The sequence below is a fragment of the Amphiura filiformis genome, chromosome 3 (genome assembly GCF_039555335.1).
Source record: "Amphiura filiformis chromosome 3, Afil_fr2py, whole genome shotgun sequence".
Taxonomy (NCBI): domain Eukaryota; kingdom Metazoa; phylum Echinodermata; class Ophiuroidea; order Amphilepidida; family Amphiuridae; genus Amphiura; species Amphiura filiformis.
Window position 1 is genome coordinate 47704714 of NC_092630.1, and position 21654 is coordinate 47726367.

Genomic DNA, 21654 nt, shown 5'->3' on the forward strand with positions numbered 1-21654 from the left:
AAAGTTCCATGGGCATGATCGACCCAGAGTTTGTATTTTTAGTGTTTTTGCTTTGGGTTTTTTAGCTGCATGACATTTTTTTTGTCCAAAGTGGATTGGTTTTGACTGAAATTAAAAAATCCTGACCAAACCAGCATGCTCGTAGAACAGGATTTTTTTGTTGCCTAAAGAAAACGGCATACAAAAATGGTCAATTCCTGAAATTGAGTTATAGTGATGTGGTAATGGAAATATTGAGAAAATGAGGACGGAATGCTCAATTAATCAATTATTGCCTGCTGACTAAATCACCATTCAGTGGGTGTAATTGGAGTAATTCACTGCTTTATTTCTAAGAATTGCTTGAACCTGAGAGTATGGCTCGTGCAAATACTTTGAAAAAAAATCAAGATTTTGTAATCAATATAGCTTCCATTTTCATAAAAATCACTGTTTATTATCATGGTCATTTATCGACATTCAGATTGACAAACATTAATACTGCAAATATATAGTACTTGTTTTTGTTAGAAATATATAATTAATTCTCTTTATATTATAAACCATAAATTAAAGCATAATTATGAACTTTCTTGACAAAAAATATGTTACATTTCATTCTATATTATGTTCATGTACAAACTTTTTTTTTCAGAAATTTGTACACATTTGTATGAAATAGTATATAAAATAAGCTATTAGAGCAAAAAACAGGAATGCTTTATATTCATATTACACATTTAAATTTGATTACCGGTACTGTTGTTAATGTTACATGGGCATAGCTAGGTTTTGTGGTGGCTGTGGGACAGTATAGGGAATCTTGCTTGAAGAGGAGAAATGGCAAATTAAGTCCAGCTGACTTGCTCCCCCATAACCTTTCTAAACAAATTGCTGGTCCCATGATGATCCTTTCTGAACAAATTGTGTACAGACTACATGAAGATCTGCACAAATATTATTAATACGGTCCTAATTTGGTAATGATAACATGAGGTTTTCATAATGACTGTTTTAGTTGATATGCAGGGGGTGCCGAATCAATCAATTTATGTATGGCCATACATAAATCAATCGATTCAATACCCCTCCAAACAGCACCTGGGCATGTGCCTCCCCCTTGCCCAGTAGCTATGCCCATGTAATTTTAATAACATCTAATTTTTGTGAATTCCCTATGTATATATGACTTAGGCTGATTGCATCATCGTATCACATGGAATGCATTCACGCATAGTGGTTTTAATAATGAGCTTTAGTGAGGCTTGGTGGGTTAGGATTAATTAATTACAATTACAATCATGTAAAAAGCAGAATTTTGAAAAATATTGCGGGCATCCTCCTCAGCAAATGTTACAATATGGCTTTAATGTATATTTGTATAATTTAATAAACATGCTATTAAATATTAGTTGCTTTTGTTTAGTTCAAATTTTGTACACTTCTGTTTGTATTATTATTTTGCATTGTTTATGCTTTAGCAATCCATCATACCATTCAGCCTATTGAAATATTAAGGCAGCTAGCTTTACAACCTTTCCACTTTCCATGAAAGACAGGTGATGAAGGTTGAATGTAGACCAATGTCAGGATGCTTTAGTTATTACTAACCTAGAGGAAGGCAGATGAGATAAGCCCACAACTTAATAGCGGTTTGCCATTGTGAAATATGTTTTGCAATCAAGCTAAATGAGTCCGATGTCAATCAAAATCTAGATTAAGTTTTTAATTTCATTACTTGAGCCATTCTCAGAGCTTTATTTTGCTGAAAACCCATAATTAGACATACGGTACCAGAGATATGGTCATTTTAGTATTGCTCAAAGCATATAATACAAAGGAGGTTGAACACTATTACTAGCTATATCTCAAAATCAATATTCCCGACATTCAACCCACTCTGCTTGATCACATCACACATAAAAATATTACCAAATAAGATGTATCTGGCTGTACGTCACAAGAGCAAAATGTAAAAAAGAATCCCTGATCTACTAGACTACTAGTAGGAATTTCCATGATGCACCATACACTACAAGATTAATTTCAGTGCCTTTGTGAAACAAATACAATAACAGCCCCGCTATGATGAATGTTTGAAATGTTGATTATAAGGTTCGTTATGTCGACAGAAATAAGGTTTCAGTGCTACGTCGAATCTAACCCTAATCCTAACCCTAGCTAACCTTATTTTATATTCGACATAGCGAAACTTACTTCATATTTGACATAAGGAACCTTATTTAGTTTTGACATAATGAACCTTCAACATAGCTTGGGTGGACACAACTAATACAGGTGCCGGATTTCCAACAACTGCACCTACTCTTAGGAAGACAAAATCAATTGCATGTAAAATTAGACTTACATAACTGCCTTTATGGGGCTTTTTAAAGATATTTACACACAAAAATCACCCTTTTTAAGTATTTTATCCTTTCTCATTTGTGACACAATCTGGTCAATGGAGGCCAAAGTTGGCAAATTTGAAATTGAGATAAAGGCACAAATATGGAGTGAAAATAAAATACATAACAGAATACACACCACAAAGCTTCAGAACTTTAGAACCAAGTATGCTAGACCTTTGGTGTTTTCAGTATATGATAGCCTATTGTATGTATAAGGTAATAATTATAGTAACTCAATTTTCAAAAATGCCTCCCTTAGCCCCCATGGAGCAGATCATGTCACATTTTGACCTTATGTCACAAATTAAATAATTTAGAAAGAAAATGTACTTTTTTTGTGGATTAATACCGGGGAGGCCTATTTTACCCGTACGTTTTCTTCAAAGAATCAATAGTGAAATGACAGTAGACATAATATGGAACAATAAAAACGAAGTAACAATACAAACATCAAAAATTCAAATTACATGTTCCCTGATTCAGATTCCTCTACTTGTACATCAAGGTCAAGGATTGGGATTCTGGCATCCAAAGACGTCTGCTCTGGCGTAAGGAATTTCTGAAAACAAGCAAAAACAGTAATAATTAATTATGAGAAAGGTTTTTAATCTAACATTAATAATAATTAATGTTGAATGTAAGGGTGCATATATTCATAGTATTGATGATATTGCCTGGTGTCAGTCTGATTAAGAACAAAAAAACTATCAGCTCCCTTAAATGTAATATACAATTTACACTGGACAGAAATTATTATATAATCATATTTTGTTTCCATTGAGCTGATGGATTGCTTTAAGATTTTCCAAATAAACATTTTTTACTGGGGGTGGAGGATATGTGATTAGGCTCAATGGTACACTGTATAGTTTTGTAAATACCACATCCAAGTAAGATTACTGAAACTGAAACTTTGCTAACTAAACATTCTGGGACACCTTTTGACATTTTAGAATACCTGCATGAATCAACACATGTATTGGAATGTATGATATTACAGATAAGCAGACCTTTAAACTTTCAAAGTAAGGTGCACTTTTGTAATACAGAGTTTTATATGACAAACCCCCGGTGTCGTCACTTAACATTCAAAGGCGTAACGATGATCGCTTCCCTAAATCAAAAATACCCCCTATTTTGCGCGGTTTCAAGAACATTTTCGTCATTTTTTACCCCTATTTTACACGAAAACGGGTACAAATTAGCCTTAAAAATACCCCTATTTTTTTGCATTTCAAGTACACTTTTACAAAAGTACCCCTTTTTTAACATTTCAAGAACACACACAAAAACACTTGTTCTGATTCATTGTTTTTCTGAGGAGAACTCTGTTGTCCTTTTAATATATAAATGAGGAAAATAACAAAAAAATATATACAAATACATCCAATAGGATGCATCATGTGTTTTTTATGATACAGTTATCAACAATGTAATCTTTCCTCCGTTTTTTTTTTTTTGCAAAATAAAGCTTGAATGTGACCAATAGGCCTGACAAAAATTACGAAATCTGGCATTTGCCACGAATTCCCTCACTCAAACCACTATATCAGCCCCATCTTTAGATATTTTCAAGAAAAACCTCTAGCTTGCCGGTCACCAAATTTGCGGTTTTCGCCCTGCTGACTACAACTTCAGAAGGTTCAGAAGGAACAATTCCTTTATGATCAGGTGCCATTTCGAAGAGTTTTTGGCTCGGTTTGTGGGTACCCAGTTTGTCAAGGCTCCGGAGGCCGGGCACGTCATTAATAAAGCCAATGAAAAAAGTCTCATGGAATCAGCGGCCAAACTGGGTAGTGACGTAATCGGTGTAAACAAACCATGAAACAAATAAAACCGAGTCGAGCGTGTTGCTGAATATTTAGGCCGGGATATTAGGAAGGCAAAAAAGTTTCACAAAAGTGAAATCCGGGAGTAAATTGAGCGAGAAATGGTAAGATTTCTTGGGATTTCAACATTATCATGATGATGATTCACAAAAATATACCCTATTTTTTAATTTCGAGTACACCGTCGTTAAAAACAACCCTATTTTTTAAACATCGCGAACATAAAATGTTCGCGAACATAGTTTAAAAATAACCCCTTTTTTCGCGAAATTGGGAACGATCATGCGTACACATAGTCAATGTTAAGTGACGACACCGGGGACAAACCTCTAATATTGTACCTCATAATCATAATCCCCTTTTCAAAATGACATTACATCTCAACTTCCAAAGCAGGGTGCAATATGTGGATCCTGGGTTTGTCCTTTGGAACTCAATTTGTACCGAAATTCCTTCCCACAATAATAAAGGAGATAGATGAACCTCCGAGCAGCATCCAATGCTATGCAGTATGCCCATTACCTTGTGGGAAGAAATTTCAGTACAAACCCAGGACCCGGTATTGAAGAGTGGTTTTCCAAAACTCACTCAGTCCACTTTTGGTCCAAATCAAACCAAGCACACCACTACTCATCATTATAGTGAATATTAACACATAAACTATTCCATTTTTATAAAACCACTCAGTATCCTAGTGACCAGCCAAGTGAATTTGCTTTACTTTTACTAACTCACTCAGTTCTCACATCCTAATATTGAGTTACACTGGTATTGCTTTACTCAATCAGACCAAATATGATTCTCCTGTGTAAGAGTAAACTGAGTAGGTTTTTAGTAAGTTTTGGAAAAATTAGCCAATTTGAAGACAACAGGTGAAGTTACAAGGCTAATATGTGTCCATCCATATCAAAACGATGCACTTGTCGGCTGCTACATGTGTCTCATTTCAAATGATAGCTAGGAATAAATACCAGACTCATCTCAAGTGGAGGTCACTTCAAATCATCCCCAAGTCACATGGTTATAGAATTTTCTCTGTATGCCTAATCCATGTGATTTATGGATGATTTGAAGTGACCTCCACTTGAGATGAATCTGGTATTTATTCCTAGCTATTATGTGAAATGAGACACATGTAGCAGCCGACAAGTGCATCATTTTGATATGGACGGACACATATTTTAGCAAGCAATTCAGGCAGGTACCAGGCTAACACAAAGTGTATTATATTGTCGGGTTATATGAAAAATGCTTAAAATGTTTTAATAACATCCTAAAAACATTTTTAAAAACTAGATGCAAACCATTTTAACCTAATGTTAAAAGTTAAAGAGTTGACAAAATATTTTGCAAAAATGTTTGCCGAAAAATATTTTATAATAACATTTTGACAACATTTTTAAAATGTTGTAGTGTTTTTTAACATAAAATGTTTGAAAAATAGTTTCCATGGCATTTATATAACCCTACATTTAAATGTTATTAACATCTTTGGAATAAAAGCAAAATGTGTGTATAACACACATTGTAATGTTTAAGAACATTTTTGTGTTTGCTGGGTAAGAGCCCGGGTAAAACTTCCAAGGTACATTTGCGACTCTCAATAGCCAGTAAGCAACAGGCATGAGAGTGGCTTTACTTGGAAAAAGGCTGAAGTAGAACAAAAAAGCTGAAATTGGCAAAAACAACCCAAAATTGGACTGAAAATAAATCAAAATGCATAAATTTGAATAGTCAAAAAAGCTGAATTCAGCTGATCAGCTGAAAAATCTCATGCCTGAAGCAAGTAGCCAAATTTGAGGAATGATCCATACATAGAATGAAACGAAAAGTCTATCGACTCCATTCCATCATGAAATGTTATTTCTTATGAGGGCAAGCTAATTTGTGAATAAACATACCCACTACCACATGCCCTTGGTAAAGAAAAACCCACTTACTCAAGCCCTTGAAATATCCCACCAAGTTTTTGTAGTTCTGCCCTGCATCACAAAGAGCCCCAGCTATTTGTGAGATAGAGAATGCTGTAACCAGAGAACTGCTTGCTGGTCCATCCGGATTACCATAGATGCTAAAGTTTAAGGTGTCATTGTAGTGATGTTCAAGAGTTGTATGCCACCCCTACAGAAAAAGTAATAATGCATCATAATTATATAATAATGCTAAGAGCAGGATATATTACATTTTCATTTCACTGAGAAAGACTTTTAAAGAAAAGTTTAAACACACATTGTCTATAGACTTTATTTTGGTATTCATTTTTGTCACACTTCAGCCTTATTTGTATCGGCACAGCACAGAAATTTGACTCGAGCCCAAAAGTACTGATTTTGAATTCATCAGAATTACTGACTTTATTCATTCTCGAAGACTCTTCTTTCCTATTTCAACTCACCAATGTACAAATATGTTGAATCTTGGAAAGTTTTGAAATGTATTTATTCTGCAATGGTTTTTGACAAATTTTTTGCTTCTATTGTGTTTTGTTTGATGAAAAGTCTTATCCGCAGAAAAAATTCTAGTTTAGTCATTGGGAAATCAAGGTACCCTACAGTGTGCAACATATGCGATCATTTCTTGCATGCTTTTTCTAGCTCTTGATCAGAGTCCTTGCAATAACTCAGAAGATGCAGTGATCCCCGAGTAAAATAAACCCAAGCAAGTAAAGAAAATGTATAGTAAAGGCCAATCCCTGCCTGGCTAGACCATTCTATAAAATTACTAACAACACCACTCCCGAGTACCGCTTACAGAAGCTTGCTGAAGGCAAGCGTCAATACCACTGCGAGTATCGCTAGCAATATATAAGTCACCAACACACCATACGCTGCTAGAACTCAGAAGTAGGACCACTATCCCTTGATGAAGGCAAGTAAGACACAGCAAGCCTAGCTGGGTCACCAATATCACAGGACCACAGAATAACTGCAGTAAAGACCACTGTCTACCCCACCCCACCCACGGTGCAAGTTCACTGACAGAGCATAGGGCTGGTCATCAGACTAGTTTCAGAGGGGATATGGCATGGTTTTTCCTTTCTATTTATCGGATGGAAAAAAGGTTGGCTTTGGAGCAAAGCTACCTTTTCTAGATATTGAATACAATTCACCAGCGTGTCCAAGATCTTTTCCTGCGGGGGCTCAGAGGGGCTTTCAGAGTTATGCGGGGGGCTTAATGGCTAAAATCGCCAAAACAAACAGCTGATTTTACATGGTTTTTAACAAAGTATGGGAGCTTCAGCACCCCCTGGATATCCCACTGCAATTGTTTTCCTGGGATATAACTTTCTCTTCTTCTATGGTAAGTGGCTACAAAGTTTTAACAAATTGAAAATTGTGACCAGAGACACAGGTTTGGACAAGGGAACAAGCTATGGTCTCAAAAACCTGATGTGAGTGACAAGTATAGGAAGTCAGCTAAAATCTACCCTCTCTGATAAAGTCCTGCATAACTATCCTTAGGTTTCTATAAACGGACTGACCTGAATTTGATAGAGACATGAGATGTTGTATTTAGTATTATCTGATCCTGCTATGAAAGTATAACGTCCATCAGCTCCACCTGTCAAATGGTACAAAATATAGAGAACACCAGTCATTCAACTGAAAACTAAAAAAATTAATAATTTTATTTTTTAGTCTAAAATTATTGTACATCTACTTTCTACAGAGGGTAACTACTAACTATACTAGCACTAAAAATTCAGCTAGTATTAACTATAACCATGCTAAATCTAACAAACCAAACCACTTGGCAAAAATGCAATTTCGTTGACCAGGCTACACACTGGCAATACACTGCTTAGCACAGTGACATGCTGGGTCCTATGGGTCAAAACCTGGGTGTAACAAGCATATTCTTTTTTCATCTTCTCTCCTTTTTCATTCTTTCTTTCATTTCCATTAAGCCAAAAACCAATTGCAGCATTAGGGTAAATATGCTGCAATAGCACACATAAGTAAGCCTCTCATGCACCAAAGTGTTCTTGATCTACTTGATAATCCTCTTTTCAAACATGTATATTCAGTTAAGGTGGTTTTGGATGATATTTCTGGAAATCAAGAAATGCTCTGAGCATGTTTTCAATAGACTAATTGAGTAGGGCAAAGTACACTGATCAGGATGCCTTTTGTTTGAAGCAAATCGGACATACGGTTTTCATAAAACATCAATTTATATTTTCTTTGTATCTTATTGTTTTTATCAATAATCAATGTAGTTAATGAGCTAAAATGACTGTAAAGGCTCATTAATATGTAATTTTACCAATATTTTGCTAAAATCCATGCATAAATGTTCATAGTACTTTTATTTTGCATACTTTTCCCTGAAACTTGGTCAAAGTGTTTCTAATATGTTCTAATGTATTATATAGTGAAGTCGCCCCCTCATTTGCATATTTGCATAATTAATGAGCTAATTTGCATAAATGCTATTTAATTATGCAAATATGCAAATTAGGGGGCGGGTTCACTATATAATACATTAGAACATATAAGGAACACTTTGACCAAGTTTCAAAGCAAAAGTATGCAAAATAAAAGTACCCTGAACATTTATGCATGGATTTTTAGCAAAATATTGGCAAAAATTATATGTTAATGAGCTTCTCCAGCCATTTTAGCTCATTAACTGTATTGATTATTGATAAAAACAATAAGATACAAAGAAAATATAAATTGACATATTTTGAAAACCGTATGACCGATTTGCTTCAAACAAAAGGCATATTGTTAGTTGTGCTTTGCTCTACTCAATTAATCTGTTTAAAACATGCTTAGAGCACTTCCATAATGCCTCCATAACCACCTTAACTGATACCACACAGGTCACAGTGGTTTGTAAATTGACAGCAGTCCTGGATGTACAGGGGTTCATATGCAGTAGGCAGGCAATGCCGGCCGGGGTGATCAGCTGAGTCTTGAATAACTTACAGTAACAATTTCAATTGAATGAACACCGCCTGACATAGCATGATGATATTTTTGTGTACACTGTGTGATGTACGTCCGCGTGTATGCCTGTGCGTGCATAACGAGGCAGTGAATCCAACCATGCCAACTCACTCGTGATTGGTTTGTATTGTATCCAAGGTCGTGCGTTCGCGTTGTAATTTGAAATACGCAATATACAATCGCAGTTGGATCAAGTACATCTGTTGAAAGCTGTGTTCATTCAATTGAAATTCCTACAGTCCCCCAGCTTATCTACAACCCAAATTAAAGGCCAAATTCAAGTTTTAGCAGGATTCAGATGGATTCTTCCACAAAGAGTGTGTGGAATTCATGGAATAGCACTTCATCCAGCCCTCGAATTAAGGATCTGAAGGGGCACAGCAACTTTTTTAGGGCAATTTGAAAATTGCCTTGGATTTTCACTGAAAAGGCAAGGCAGCACGGCAGTTGAAATATTTCAAGAGGGCGTCATGGCAACTGAAGAAAATTTGAAAAGGGCACCAAGGCAATTTCTCAAAAGTGAAGAAAACACACACAAACATAGATAGATGATTTTATAATGAAGGCGCAGGGCTGGGGCACCGACGGCAACTTCATTAGAGGGCATGGCAAGTGGCTGCCTTGGGTAAAGGACACATTTTGAGGGCATTACGGCAGTGGGGATAGGCACCCACGGCAAAATGCCATGGGTGGCGTGGGTTAATTTGAGGGCTGACTTCATCACCTCTACTTAACAGGCCAGTTCTCAAGCTCATTTAAAACACAGTATCTTAGACATAGTTCACTACCAGAGAAGTAATCTTACCCTTCCCAGAACCTTTGTAACATGATTCATCACCTCACGTCATCAATGACACTCCCATTACTTTGTACAGGTTCCCTTTGTTTTCATTTTGAGCATAGACTGGCTAAACATGGGTCGATAGTCTAGAAATAAACATATTTTTCCAAGATCTGGATGTGCTCTGTTCATTGCGGTTCATTTCACCACTATCAACCCATGTTACAGATCAGTGCAGCAAAATAAAATGGAAACTGCATCGTAGGAAGCGCAAGATATCTTTTCTGGGTCACTACAAACCTGAGCTACAAACATAGTGAAGAAAAAAAGTCATACACAAAATGTCTTACCTGCAGTAAGTGCCTTGGTCATATCATTGTAGGCTTCCTTTGGGCTTTTGTTGACTGAATAAAATAAAAGTAAAGCAAAAGTAAAAGAAAAGTGTCGTAATTAGCATGACAAAACTGAATTCACTTAAGACATTTTGAAAAATCGGCTCTGAGGAATTATGCGGTAAAATTACTTTTGTTGCACCAGAACACATCATGCGCACGCAACTACCATAATTGTACATGGCGTGATTGTGCACTGCTGTAATTGACAAGTCCTTCTTTAGCCTGTTCGATTTTTGAAGGGTAAAATCAATTTTTGAAGGGTGATTAAAATTGTTTATTTCAACAAATTCCATTGAATAAAATCTTGAGATTTTATTGAGCGATGAGTTAAAAATGACGGTTATGAATTCGGTTTTAACCGAAGTTATAAAATAACTTTGCATCACTTATATGTCAGGCATTGTGAACATATAAACATTTCACTTTAGACCTGAGTTCCAAAGGCAAAATGTTAAGATTTGTCACAATGCCCTCCAAATAACTGATGCGCAGTTATTACTCTCTAAGTGTGATGAAAATACTTACATAGAGTGAATTTCAGCGTACAACAGGCATTTCCTACATGTAAAACAAGAAAAGAAAGAAAAATATTCACTACATTTAGGTTTCGATTTAATTTTTTTGTGAAATGATGAATCCTTGCAGCTTGCACAGTAGCCTACTCTTGATTTAATAATGTTGACAAACATGATATTACATTAATTATGTTGCATTACATTACATTACATTACATTACATTACATTACATTACATTACATTACATTACATTACATGGGAAGCACGGTGGTCTAATGGTTAGGGCGCGAGCTTCATAATCGAAAGGTTGTGGATTCGAGCCCCACCGCGGCCAGTGTGCTGTGTCCTTGGGCAAGACGGCTTAATTCCAAATTGCTTCACTCCCCCCAGGTGTAAAATGGGGAGCTGCTGGGGGTAATCACAATCTAAGTCAGCTGAGAGTACCTGTGCATCCAGTTGCGGACTTGTGGAAGCGGAAATGATTCTGATATATCCTAATGGCAGCGGAATAATTGTTGAAGTGTGCTGGTACTTAGGTGTAGCGCACGTTAAATCACCAACATATCATATCATTTCATTACATTACATTACATTACATTACATTACATTACATTACATTACATTACATTACATTACATTACATTACATTACATTACATTACATTACATTACATTACATTACATTACATTACATTACATTACATTACATTACAGTTGAGATTGTTACCTTACCCCCTACAAAGGTTTTAGGACTGTATTGTTTTACATTACCTTACATTACAAAGTCAGTAGCAAGCCAGAGATGCTATATTTTTGGCTCTGTAGTTTTGATATTTTGCTTGCTACCTTGGTTTAATTATTTGCTATGATTTGATTAATTTTTATGCTTGCTACCCACTTGTAACTAGATTCGATTCTTTGCTGTATACAATATATTTTTGTTGTTTTTCCCTGAGGAAGGGCAGTTTATCTGCTTGAAATGTTGGTTTTATTTTTGTTAACTTTGTCTACCATCCCTGTGGTTTTGGATTTTTCTAGTGCAGTAACAGTGTACATCATTGTGGTTTACATACTGCATTAGTTTTGCATTTTGTCTTTGTTCCCCACACCAAGTTGGTATACCTGGCTTGAATCTTATTGCATTGCATTGCATTGCATAGCATTGCATTACATTGCATTGCATTGCATTATTGTTGAGACTGTTATCTTACCACCTACAAAAGTTTTAGGACTGTATTGTTTAGTAAACTATAATTAAATATAAACCATGCTCTTGGTGGTGGACATGAGGGATTTCCAAAATATGGAAGAAGCTAGAGCAGCAGCAGAAACAAACATGACTCTTCAGAAAGAATCAGCAAGAGGCCATTCAAGGCCAATTCGCCAGGTTAAGGTGGAAACATAGGAACCCCCTCCCCCTTTGTAACTACAATTCAGTTCAGCGAGATGATGGCATAATTTGACAAGAGAATAGGTGAAATAATGCTGCTAGAGCCAAATTTGTGAAGAAAGCGTAGGCCCCCTCAGCAGTTTAACAGAAGGAGGCAAAACACCAGAGATTTCAAGTGTATTGTGAGGAGCCAGGGCATATAGCACACAATTGCCCAAAGAAGGCAGAAAATCAAGAGGGAATAATACCAATAAAAGCGGGGGGGGGGGGGGGCAACATGCCCCGGGCGCCACCCTTAGGGGGCGCCAAATTGACCAATTCAGCATTGATTCTGCGCCCTCCAAGCGATGAAAGTCAAAATTTTCACACGCTTCGCACACATTTCAGCACAAAATCAATTGAAAGAACATTTTGTTTCTTGGCCCGGGCGCTACCAACCATAGTTACACCACTACACCTGCTGGTGAGATAAGATAACGGTCAAGGGTCAAGCATGGGTCAAGTTATCAGCTAGACTTTATATCACCAATCACACTTAACTTTGCATCTCATCACTTCCAATTTATGTTAAGTGAGTCCTATTGATCCGCATATTAAGTGGACACTGATAGGCTGAAGTGAGTACATGCAGAGTGCAGACACCTTAATCATGCTGATTAAAGAGAAGTGGTGGCAATCATGAGGACCATCTTGAACAGATTAAGTTAGCTCTTCATTGAATGACTTATTGATTCTTACTGTTGACATGTTCTAAAAATCCTCACTGGCACTTGTGACTGGTGTAGTGAACCATTGGCATTTATATATCATCCATAATACCAGGATTAGGTACTTCTTGAGAGTTGCTAGCCACTAACTAATACTTCTAAAGCATAATTAGAGAAATTTCCTAGAACACAATCAGAAGTTGTTGGAAACCACAAGAGCATGATACTTAAGTGTAGTTTCCATACCAGCTGGTCATTTGATCTCATGACTGTGTCGCATTCACATCTACATACCTTACTCATCATAGACTTATCTGTTGAACTAATAGCTCCACATACCACCCGGACTTCAACTTTTGCTTCATTTTTCAAAATGACTACTCCAGTTCATGACGAGGCTTCAGAGTCAACAATCTCCGCCAATCGCAATGAGAAAACTGTTATGTATACTCTACCAATCGGCCAGACAACTTTTGTATCCCAACTACCACCCACCTCTAATGCAGCGACCGGGTTGACAATCAGGGGACACTTAACAACAGACCCGGGTGCCGGTACGTCCCAGCAGTCTGGACAGCACTCTTGTGATAACTTTATGGAGCCATCGGCATCAACCTCTAATGCTGCCACAGGTTCTAGTTTACTTACCATGGTGACATCTTCTGCCACCACAACCTCAGTTGGGTTACCTCTAACTGTCAACACACAAGGCGTGACTCAACAGGATACACTCAGGACATCTCCACCCAAGAAATCGAACAAGAGAACGGCTATAGGCACCGACCATGTTGAAATGCATAACACTAATGGTTTCAACAGTCCTGATCATGATTCTTCTCCGGCACCAGTTCCCTTACCTTCACCTGTTAAACGCAGTAAATTGGACTTGGTACAGCAAATAACAGCAGCGGACATGCACACTCAAAACATTCTTCTGGCCACTACACTGGATAAAATTAGTTCACGTATAGACAGGATGGAATCCTCTTTAATGACAACAATAGAGGAGGTAAGCGAGGCACAGACGCAAGATTTGACCAATCGCATTCAGTTGGCCATCTGTCAAGCCGTTGAAAGAGAAGCTTTGGATTATCAAACTTACATGAAGTCCTTAATAGCAGCACTTCAAGAAAACATTTCGTTAATTTTCCAAAGAAAAAGTGATGTGACATTGTGAACACTAGTTGAGATGGAATAATTATATTGGTGATGGGAACTCAGTATTTTAGTGTTAATCATATTGTTGTTATTATGCTACAATGGTACCGGAGGGAATCACTTTCTCTGTGATGGAATGCGAATCATAATACACAAAAAAAACACACACACACCGCAGTACCATATTTTTGTTGTTGGTTATTGGGGCAACTGGGGGGTAATATGCCATGTTCATCATGTTGCAAGGTACGTCAATATTGGATGATCTCAATCCAGGGTATTTAAACTATACTTAGTTATTGGTGGCGGGTTACATAAATGATTCACAATGGATTTCATTGCAAAATTCTGCTGTAATGTTTTGGCAGAACACTTGTGAAAATGAAAGTTATTAATTCTGATGCTTGCACTTACCAAAATTGTGAAGATTAACGGTATAACATTCTTTTTCTAATTTCTCATAGTTGTATACTTAATGCAGGAGTGATTTTGACAAATCTTTAAGTATGTTTAAGTAAATGTATATAGTATATGATGTATGGTGGTGGAATGCATGTTTTACAAATTGTAAACCTCAAAACCTTAGGGACTAACTAATTGAACATAACTTTATTAAGAACTGGGTTACTTATTTTACTGCTTAAATTTCTGTTCATATACATCAAACAGTGTGGGTAAAATGAGTTCAATTTAACCTGCTTGCCTTGATTGGTTGTCAGGTTGTAACAAACTCATAATAACCATTGTTACATATTGATCCATTGGCAGTAGAAAATACATGATCTAGGGTTGATGCCAGTATAGAGTGTATCATGCAATAATCCAACCGGAACGGTATAACAATTGAAACAGCAGCCATGTTGAAGGACAGTTCTAAGATAGTTAAAAGATGATAGAGGGACAGGTCTCTAGATCGATTTCACAACCATTCATACCTATAACCTGTTTTATTGTATCATCATGCAAATTGCCCCGTGTTACCTTATGGAGGACAGAATTTATTTAAATGAAGATGACTCTTTCATGAGCGACATAATATTGAATACACTCTATTGATTGCTCCCCTTTGATAACATGTTCAATAACTTTGAGAGGTGTAAAGTAAATGATGTTATTATTTTCCAAATTGTTAACCTTTTCAAGTGATTAAGTTAGGCAGTCAATCTAATTGGATTGATCATGCATGTGTAGTGATATAATATTTTTTGACAAGTTTTATTACTTTTAAATTAATCTTCAATTTACTGATGTGGGGAGTTGGTTTTTACTAATGCATAGATCCTCTAAAATCTATGACTAATGATGTTAACTATTGGGAAAAGAACTTGGTATACTACTTTTGCATTAAAAAAAAACAATGCTTGTGTTACTACACTCAGTTCGTACATTTGAACATTGCTACTTCATCCTAACTTACATCAGGTCATGTTTTAACTGCACATTGATTCCAATTTAATTACTAATATGGCTGCAAAGATGACTGCAACGTGGGTGCAATATATTGGATTGTTCTACAGAGTACATGCATAGACGTCTAAATTTTTGGTCCAAATTGTATAATTGTAGTTAAGGTTATACAGGATTTTGAACTTTTGTGTAGGCAAATTGGCTGCACGTAGCCACCTAAAATATTTTGTTTTTCAAAAAATAAACATGGCAGGCCTAAAAATCATACTTCATCTTAAAGTTGACACTCTAATGATTATTATTGTAATACTTTTAACGTCATAGCTCATACACAAATGTACTTGGTAAGTGTTTCAATTTGTGTTCAATTTCATGAGCATGAGGTTTTTTTTTAGGGAAAGAGGCCAGGAAAATATGGGGAGAGGGTCCGATTTCATTGCGATTTAGCATATGTGTTACAAACAAACCAATGAAATAATGTACCTATTTATTCTTTCGATAGGTCCTCCTGATTTAAAACAGTAAGCTTACATGTTCACAGAATGTCAATGAAAATGATGGGGTAAATCTTGTCTTTTTTGCAACAACAATATTAATTTAGTGTGCCAATATATTGACACAATTATTCCCTACATTATTTCTTTGAAGTATCAGCTAACACATGCATATCAAAATTTTATGAATCAGCTACGGAAACATTAAAAATAATTTATTTCATCTCAGCATATCAGGCCAAATGGTCCAAAATGGAGTTCTGAGATATCCACACATTTAGTTTCAAGTACTCACATTTTCTGCTATTTCACAGTATCAATTCACAATCCCATAATATTCCAGGTGCAGTGCTCCTGTATTACTACTGATAATCCTTACTGCATGGGAAGTATCAATTGATTTTCACAAAACTTGCAGAAATTGACAAATTTCTGCCAAAACTTCCACACTATCTATTATCATGTTCAAACCATGTGCTAACTTGTTTACAATGCTAGTTAGTGTTGCCAGGGCCAAGGTGATAGTACTTATTTTATTGATTTTGTCTAGTATAGTGCTGGTTGAATACTCATGCTCCACTGTGCATATGCTTCAGTGATTTTAGCAATCAAATGAAAATGATAGGGTTGCCAGTTCATGCACTGGAATAATAATCACTATAAGGGGCACATCACTAAATAAATGTCCCATTGAAATACATGTGAAAATACAATAAAGTAACTAGGTGCATAATAATTATGAGTCCTGGGGAGGGTAGAATGGGGAGGGGGAGCAGTTTTTGGCAAACATTTACAGTGCATCTTTATAAGGCTTAGGAAACACTACAGAAACATTCAAATCTGCATCATAATATCTAGGCCATTTAAAGTTTCCACATTGGCAAAGTTAGGCTGGCCGAGAGCAGGGCCAGGGGAGGATGACAGGAAATGTTGGCATACCTTTTAAAATCTAACCCACGGGCCTCCCATGTATATTTGGGATTCCCCCTTCCAAAGAAAATGATAGCCCCTCACACCTTCTCTTTCTTCCATGAGTTACACCAAATGCGGAAGGATTTAGTGAAGTGTCCCCTTAAAACAAGAACTGTCTTTAAAAAAGAATTAGTGCTGTGGGATATCTAGAGCAAATATTGATACACAAAAATAATTTAAAAAATACTTTGTTGATACAATTTTTTCAATCTACATCTCTGAGATGTTTAATATATACATATACTTCATAAATAAAAATTAAAAAACAAAAGACAAGTTGAGTGGAATTTTCACCCTCCGTAACCTTAAGAGCTCGAGCAGCATGGTTAATTTTGCTAGTTTTCCTGATATACTAAAACTGCATATTTCAAAACTGTCCAAATTGTTTTGTTCATTATGTGCTGCACAATAAGGACATTGTTTAAATCAAGGAGGGGGCAGTGTTGAAATTGTTACTTTACCCCCTACATAAGTTTTAGGACTGCATTGTTTAGTGAACTATTATTAAATAACCATGTTGCTCAAGGCCTATAAAATATTCCCGTATTGATCATCTTATATAATTGACATTGAGAGTATTCGATTCACTCTTATTATTGATCCTTAACACATACACTTAGAACCATCATCTTCTTATCTTCTCTCCTACTTCTCACATTCTTCTCTAATCTTCTATGAGCAATTATCTTCTTCCCTTTTAGCATGCACTCTTCTCTAATTATTCATGAGGGACTTCTCCTCTCCTCTCCTCTCCCCTCCTCTCTCTTCTAGCATTCTTCTCTAATTATTCATGAGCTGCTTGGCTTCTCCTCTCTTCTAGCATTCTTCTCTAATTATTCATGGGATATTGCAGTAATTTGCATAGGTCTATAGGGCTGAGATTTTGGAATGAGGAGGATTCATAATTCATTCATTCCTACATATGTATATGCTCATTCTTGAACCTGTCTTGCTTATGATGCTTATGATATGGATTGTATAACTTAATTACAGTGTGAATCTATGAACTGATTGCAGCAATAAATGAGTTACATGTAGTACACAAGTATATAATTGAACTTGTTCTTGTATTCTTGTATTCTATGCACAATATTTCTTTTTATTGATAATTATTATTCATGAGGGACTTCTCCTCTCCTAATTGATCACTTTCATACATGAATGTGTGTTTTACCAATTTAATGCAAAATATTTGTGTGTGTATGTGTATACTGTATTACCAAGGCCTTTTTTACAGCTATTTACAGCTTTAAAAGTTGAAAAAAATTCCTAACTACCTACCCTATATTTTTTAATGTTACGCTAATCAAACAATTTTTTAGGCCTAATTATACAGCATATATAGTAGGGCTCTCAACTAACGGGTAATTATGTACTGGTACCGATTGAATTTTCAGGCGGGAATCTGGGTACCGAAAATATCTGAAAAAATAAAAATAAAAAAATAAAAAATAAAAAATTTAAATTTTTTTTTTTCTAATTTTTTTTCAAAGTTTTCAGCGACTGGACCTATTCTGAAATGCTAAGATCATTAGGATCATTCACAGTTAATTTGAAAAAAAAATTGAAAAAAATTATGAAAAAATTACAGTTTGTTATTCTTAATATGTAAACCACAAACTTATGTTTACCTCTTCATCTATCACATATTATAAATGCATTGGTTTTCCATGCATTTATAATATGTAATATGTAAAGAGGTAAATATTAGTTTGTGTTTTTTATAGCAAGGTTAACAAACTGTAATTTTTTCGTAATTTTTTTTCAAATTACCTGTTAGTGATCCTAGCACTTCAGAATAGGTCCAGTGGTTCTCTAAAGTCGCCGAAAACTTTGAAAAAAAATAATTTAAAATTTTTTTTTTTTTTTTTTTTTTTTTTTTTTTTTTTCGGTACTTGACCCGTGAATTCGGACCCGGTAGGCCAAGAACGGCGGAACTCGGGTACCCGGAATTGGTGAGAGCCTTAATATATAGTACATGTACAATACTTCGAAGTTGAAAATATACTCACCACATGAGCCACAATCTGGTCTATCACAATCTGGAGGTTGACAAGCCAACGCAAATGTCAAAGCTGATAAAAACGTAAGGCACTTGATGGTGAAAGACTTCATATTTGAGATTTGGTTTCTGTTTTCTGTTTTAAAATATGCAGAAAAAAGATAACAGTAACAAGTTTTTACTTACTTCTAAAGATTTATTTAATATCACAAATTGTTGACCTAGCAAAATTCCTGGTCACAAAACAAGACCTAAAACAACTTTAATCTGAGGTCAAAAGGCATTATCAAATATTTGTAAACACTTGAAGCAGGTCAAACTTCCCTGGCAGAGCTGCTTCCCTGGTGAAAAACTGATACAATTTGAACTTTGACACACTTATCATAGTGTGCACACTTAGCACAGTTCTTCTGGTTACTGTACATGTACAGATTGAAGTTCTGTGTGGATACAAGATGGCACACATTTTATCCTAGGGTGGTATACTAAGACCAAATTCCTTTTAAACGTAGTCCCTGAATAAAGCTTGTGGCATCAAGTGTGTGCATCAGACTTTGTTTAAAATAATATGTGTTGGACACTTAGTAAGTTAGTAGGACACACATTATATGAAAAGGGATTTTACATTTTAATACCGTACATCATGATTCGGCCCCAGATTCAGCATGCCTGCCTTGCTCGAGAATCTTCAAATTGATTCCTTCAAATTTGCCCACTGATAGCTGTCAAGCAATGGAACATTGGAGGTGAACACAGCTGATTATAACCTGCGATTGCATTAAGAACACCGCACGATGGTGCAAAAGCGTCCCATGTTACGCCTCAATTTGTTGGGACCCTTTTGGCTTGGTCCCTTTCTTGCAACATCTTTGACTGTATCAATATTTAAGTAGCCTAAAAATATTTCTGATGACTTCAAATTTCCACCGAGTTTCAGTTACATCAGAGTTACAATTTGACAGAGTTGACCTTGGCCGACCTCTGGTTTTTAACATCTCCCATGCCTCCAAATTTATTTCCAGGAAGTATTTGCCCAATTAAGACAAACAGACGCATGCCCAGACAGGCATTGTGAGTGGCATTGTGCTTTATGGGTGGATCATGCAAGTGGGTGTACAACCGCTGTTACTTTCCTATACTTTGGTCTGTTTAAAAACACAAAAGACCTGGCAAAAAGTTCCGGTTAGGGACCGTTCACAAACACTTGTTAGGGGGGGCCTGATGCAAAAAGGGGGGCCCTGAAATTTTTTGACCCTCCTAAGGTGGGGCCCTGAAAAAAATGACCACAAATTTTCCTGGAAAATTGAGTTTATATGCTTTTCTTAGGTAACCTAGGCAAACCTTAGTTAACACATTTACTAGTCAGCGAATTCGCCGAGACCGGGGCCCCAACACAATGCATATTTACATAGAAATTTTTTTTTTAGAATAGGTCGGTGAAGGAAACCTACATAAATATGTTTTCTATACTTCACTTGACCCAAATATATGATTTTTATGGTGATAATCAAGTCGCACATGGAATTTTAGAGGATTTTGATGGCAGTTCCATTAAAAAAAGCTGCTATCGCCATGAGACTAAGATCTAGAAACACCCCCGAAATGCCGTTTTGGGGAATTTTGATAGCTGAATCTTTTTGATAAAAGTCAATCTTTGACAAGATGTAACTTTGCTACGGAAAGTGCTATGAAAAAAAGGTTTCCAGTTTTGGCTTAGTTTACTCAAGGGCTTTAATTTGATATATAAAATGATGCAATTTGATGGCAAATTTGAAATCACCTAGCATACCTACTTTTCTATGGGGTTGACCCATAATTTTCATGACAAAAAGGGGGGCCCCTAAAATTGTTGAGGTCTGTAAAGGGGGGGCCCAAAAAACTTTTCGCGATAAATTTTTTTGCATCAGGCCCCCCTTACAAGTGTTTGTGAACGGTCCCTTATCCAAACACTTTTAAAAGTGTCAAGGATGGTCCACGATACAGAGTGATTCACACAGCAAATTAATAGCGATTAAAAAGCTATGAAGTGTTTCCATTATGTCTTTTGTCCAGTTTGCCATTGCTTTGTCTTTGAAATTGTAGTTTGAAATACGCGATATACGATCACGGCTGGATCTCGACACGTACAGCTGTTGAAAGCCATGACATGTTCATTCAATTGAAATTTCTGGTATTTTATAGTGTATTAATAAATAGGCTACAAGAAAATTCAACTTCAAATTGAATGAAGTTCAAGAAAACATGAAATTGAAAAACATGAAAATTGACCGAGGAGGCTCTCTCAGTCTCTGTACTCTGACTGAGCAGAAGTCAGCTCAGAACAAATCACTAAATATATATTCGACTCCTTGCTTTGCTTTAAATGTTTATTCAATCATGCATCATATTTACCAATATTTCATTTCCTTTACTATTAGAAAATTTGTCGAGTTATCTTGCAGACTTGCAGTACATGTATTTCAACCAAGAAATGCACACTTTCATTCATCAGCTGGCAAAAAATCAACAACACGGTCAAAGGTCACAATCATCTGCGTTTAAAAGTAAGAAAATATATTTAATTTATGATAAGAGATGTATGAAAAATCATGGTCTTTTTCCGCAAAAAATAATCAAAAATTTCTAGTTTAAGGTATTTTGTAATTTTTTTTGTTTAGAA

The 21654-nt window shown here is 36.0% G+C and overlaps 1 protein-coding gene across 2 annotated transcripts; it reads right to left on the reverse strand.

The window, feature by feature from the left end:
* Positions 1-208: 208 nt before the first annotated feature.
* Positions 209-21593, reverse strand: LOC140148633 (uncharacterized). Of its 2 annotated transcripts, none has more exons than XM_072170659.1 (7): positions 21387-21593; positions 19006-19124; positions 10876-10908; positions 10306-10359; positions 7701-7780; positions 6160-6340; positions 209-2949 (listed from the first exon to the last, which is right to left on the reverse strand). In XM_072170659.1, exons 2-7 carry the CDS (start codon positions 19106-19108, stop codon positions 2897-2899), a joined length of 504 nt encoding a protein of 167 aa, XP_072026760.1. In that variant the 5' UTR covers positions 19109-19124; positions 21387-21593; the 3' UTR covers positions 209-2896. The 2 variants fall into 2 exon arrangements, with proteins under 2 accessions (XP_072026760.1, XP_072026759.1); XM_072170658.1 differs by having other exon boundaries at positions 211-2949; positions 19006-19131; positions 21387-21592.
* Positions 21594-21654: the final 61 nt, after the last annotated feature.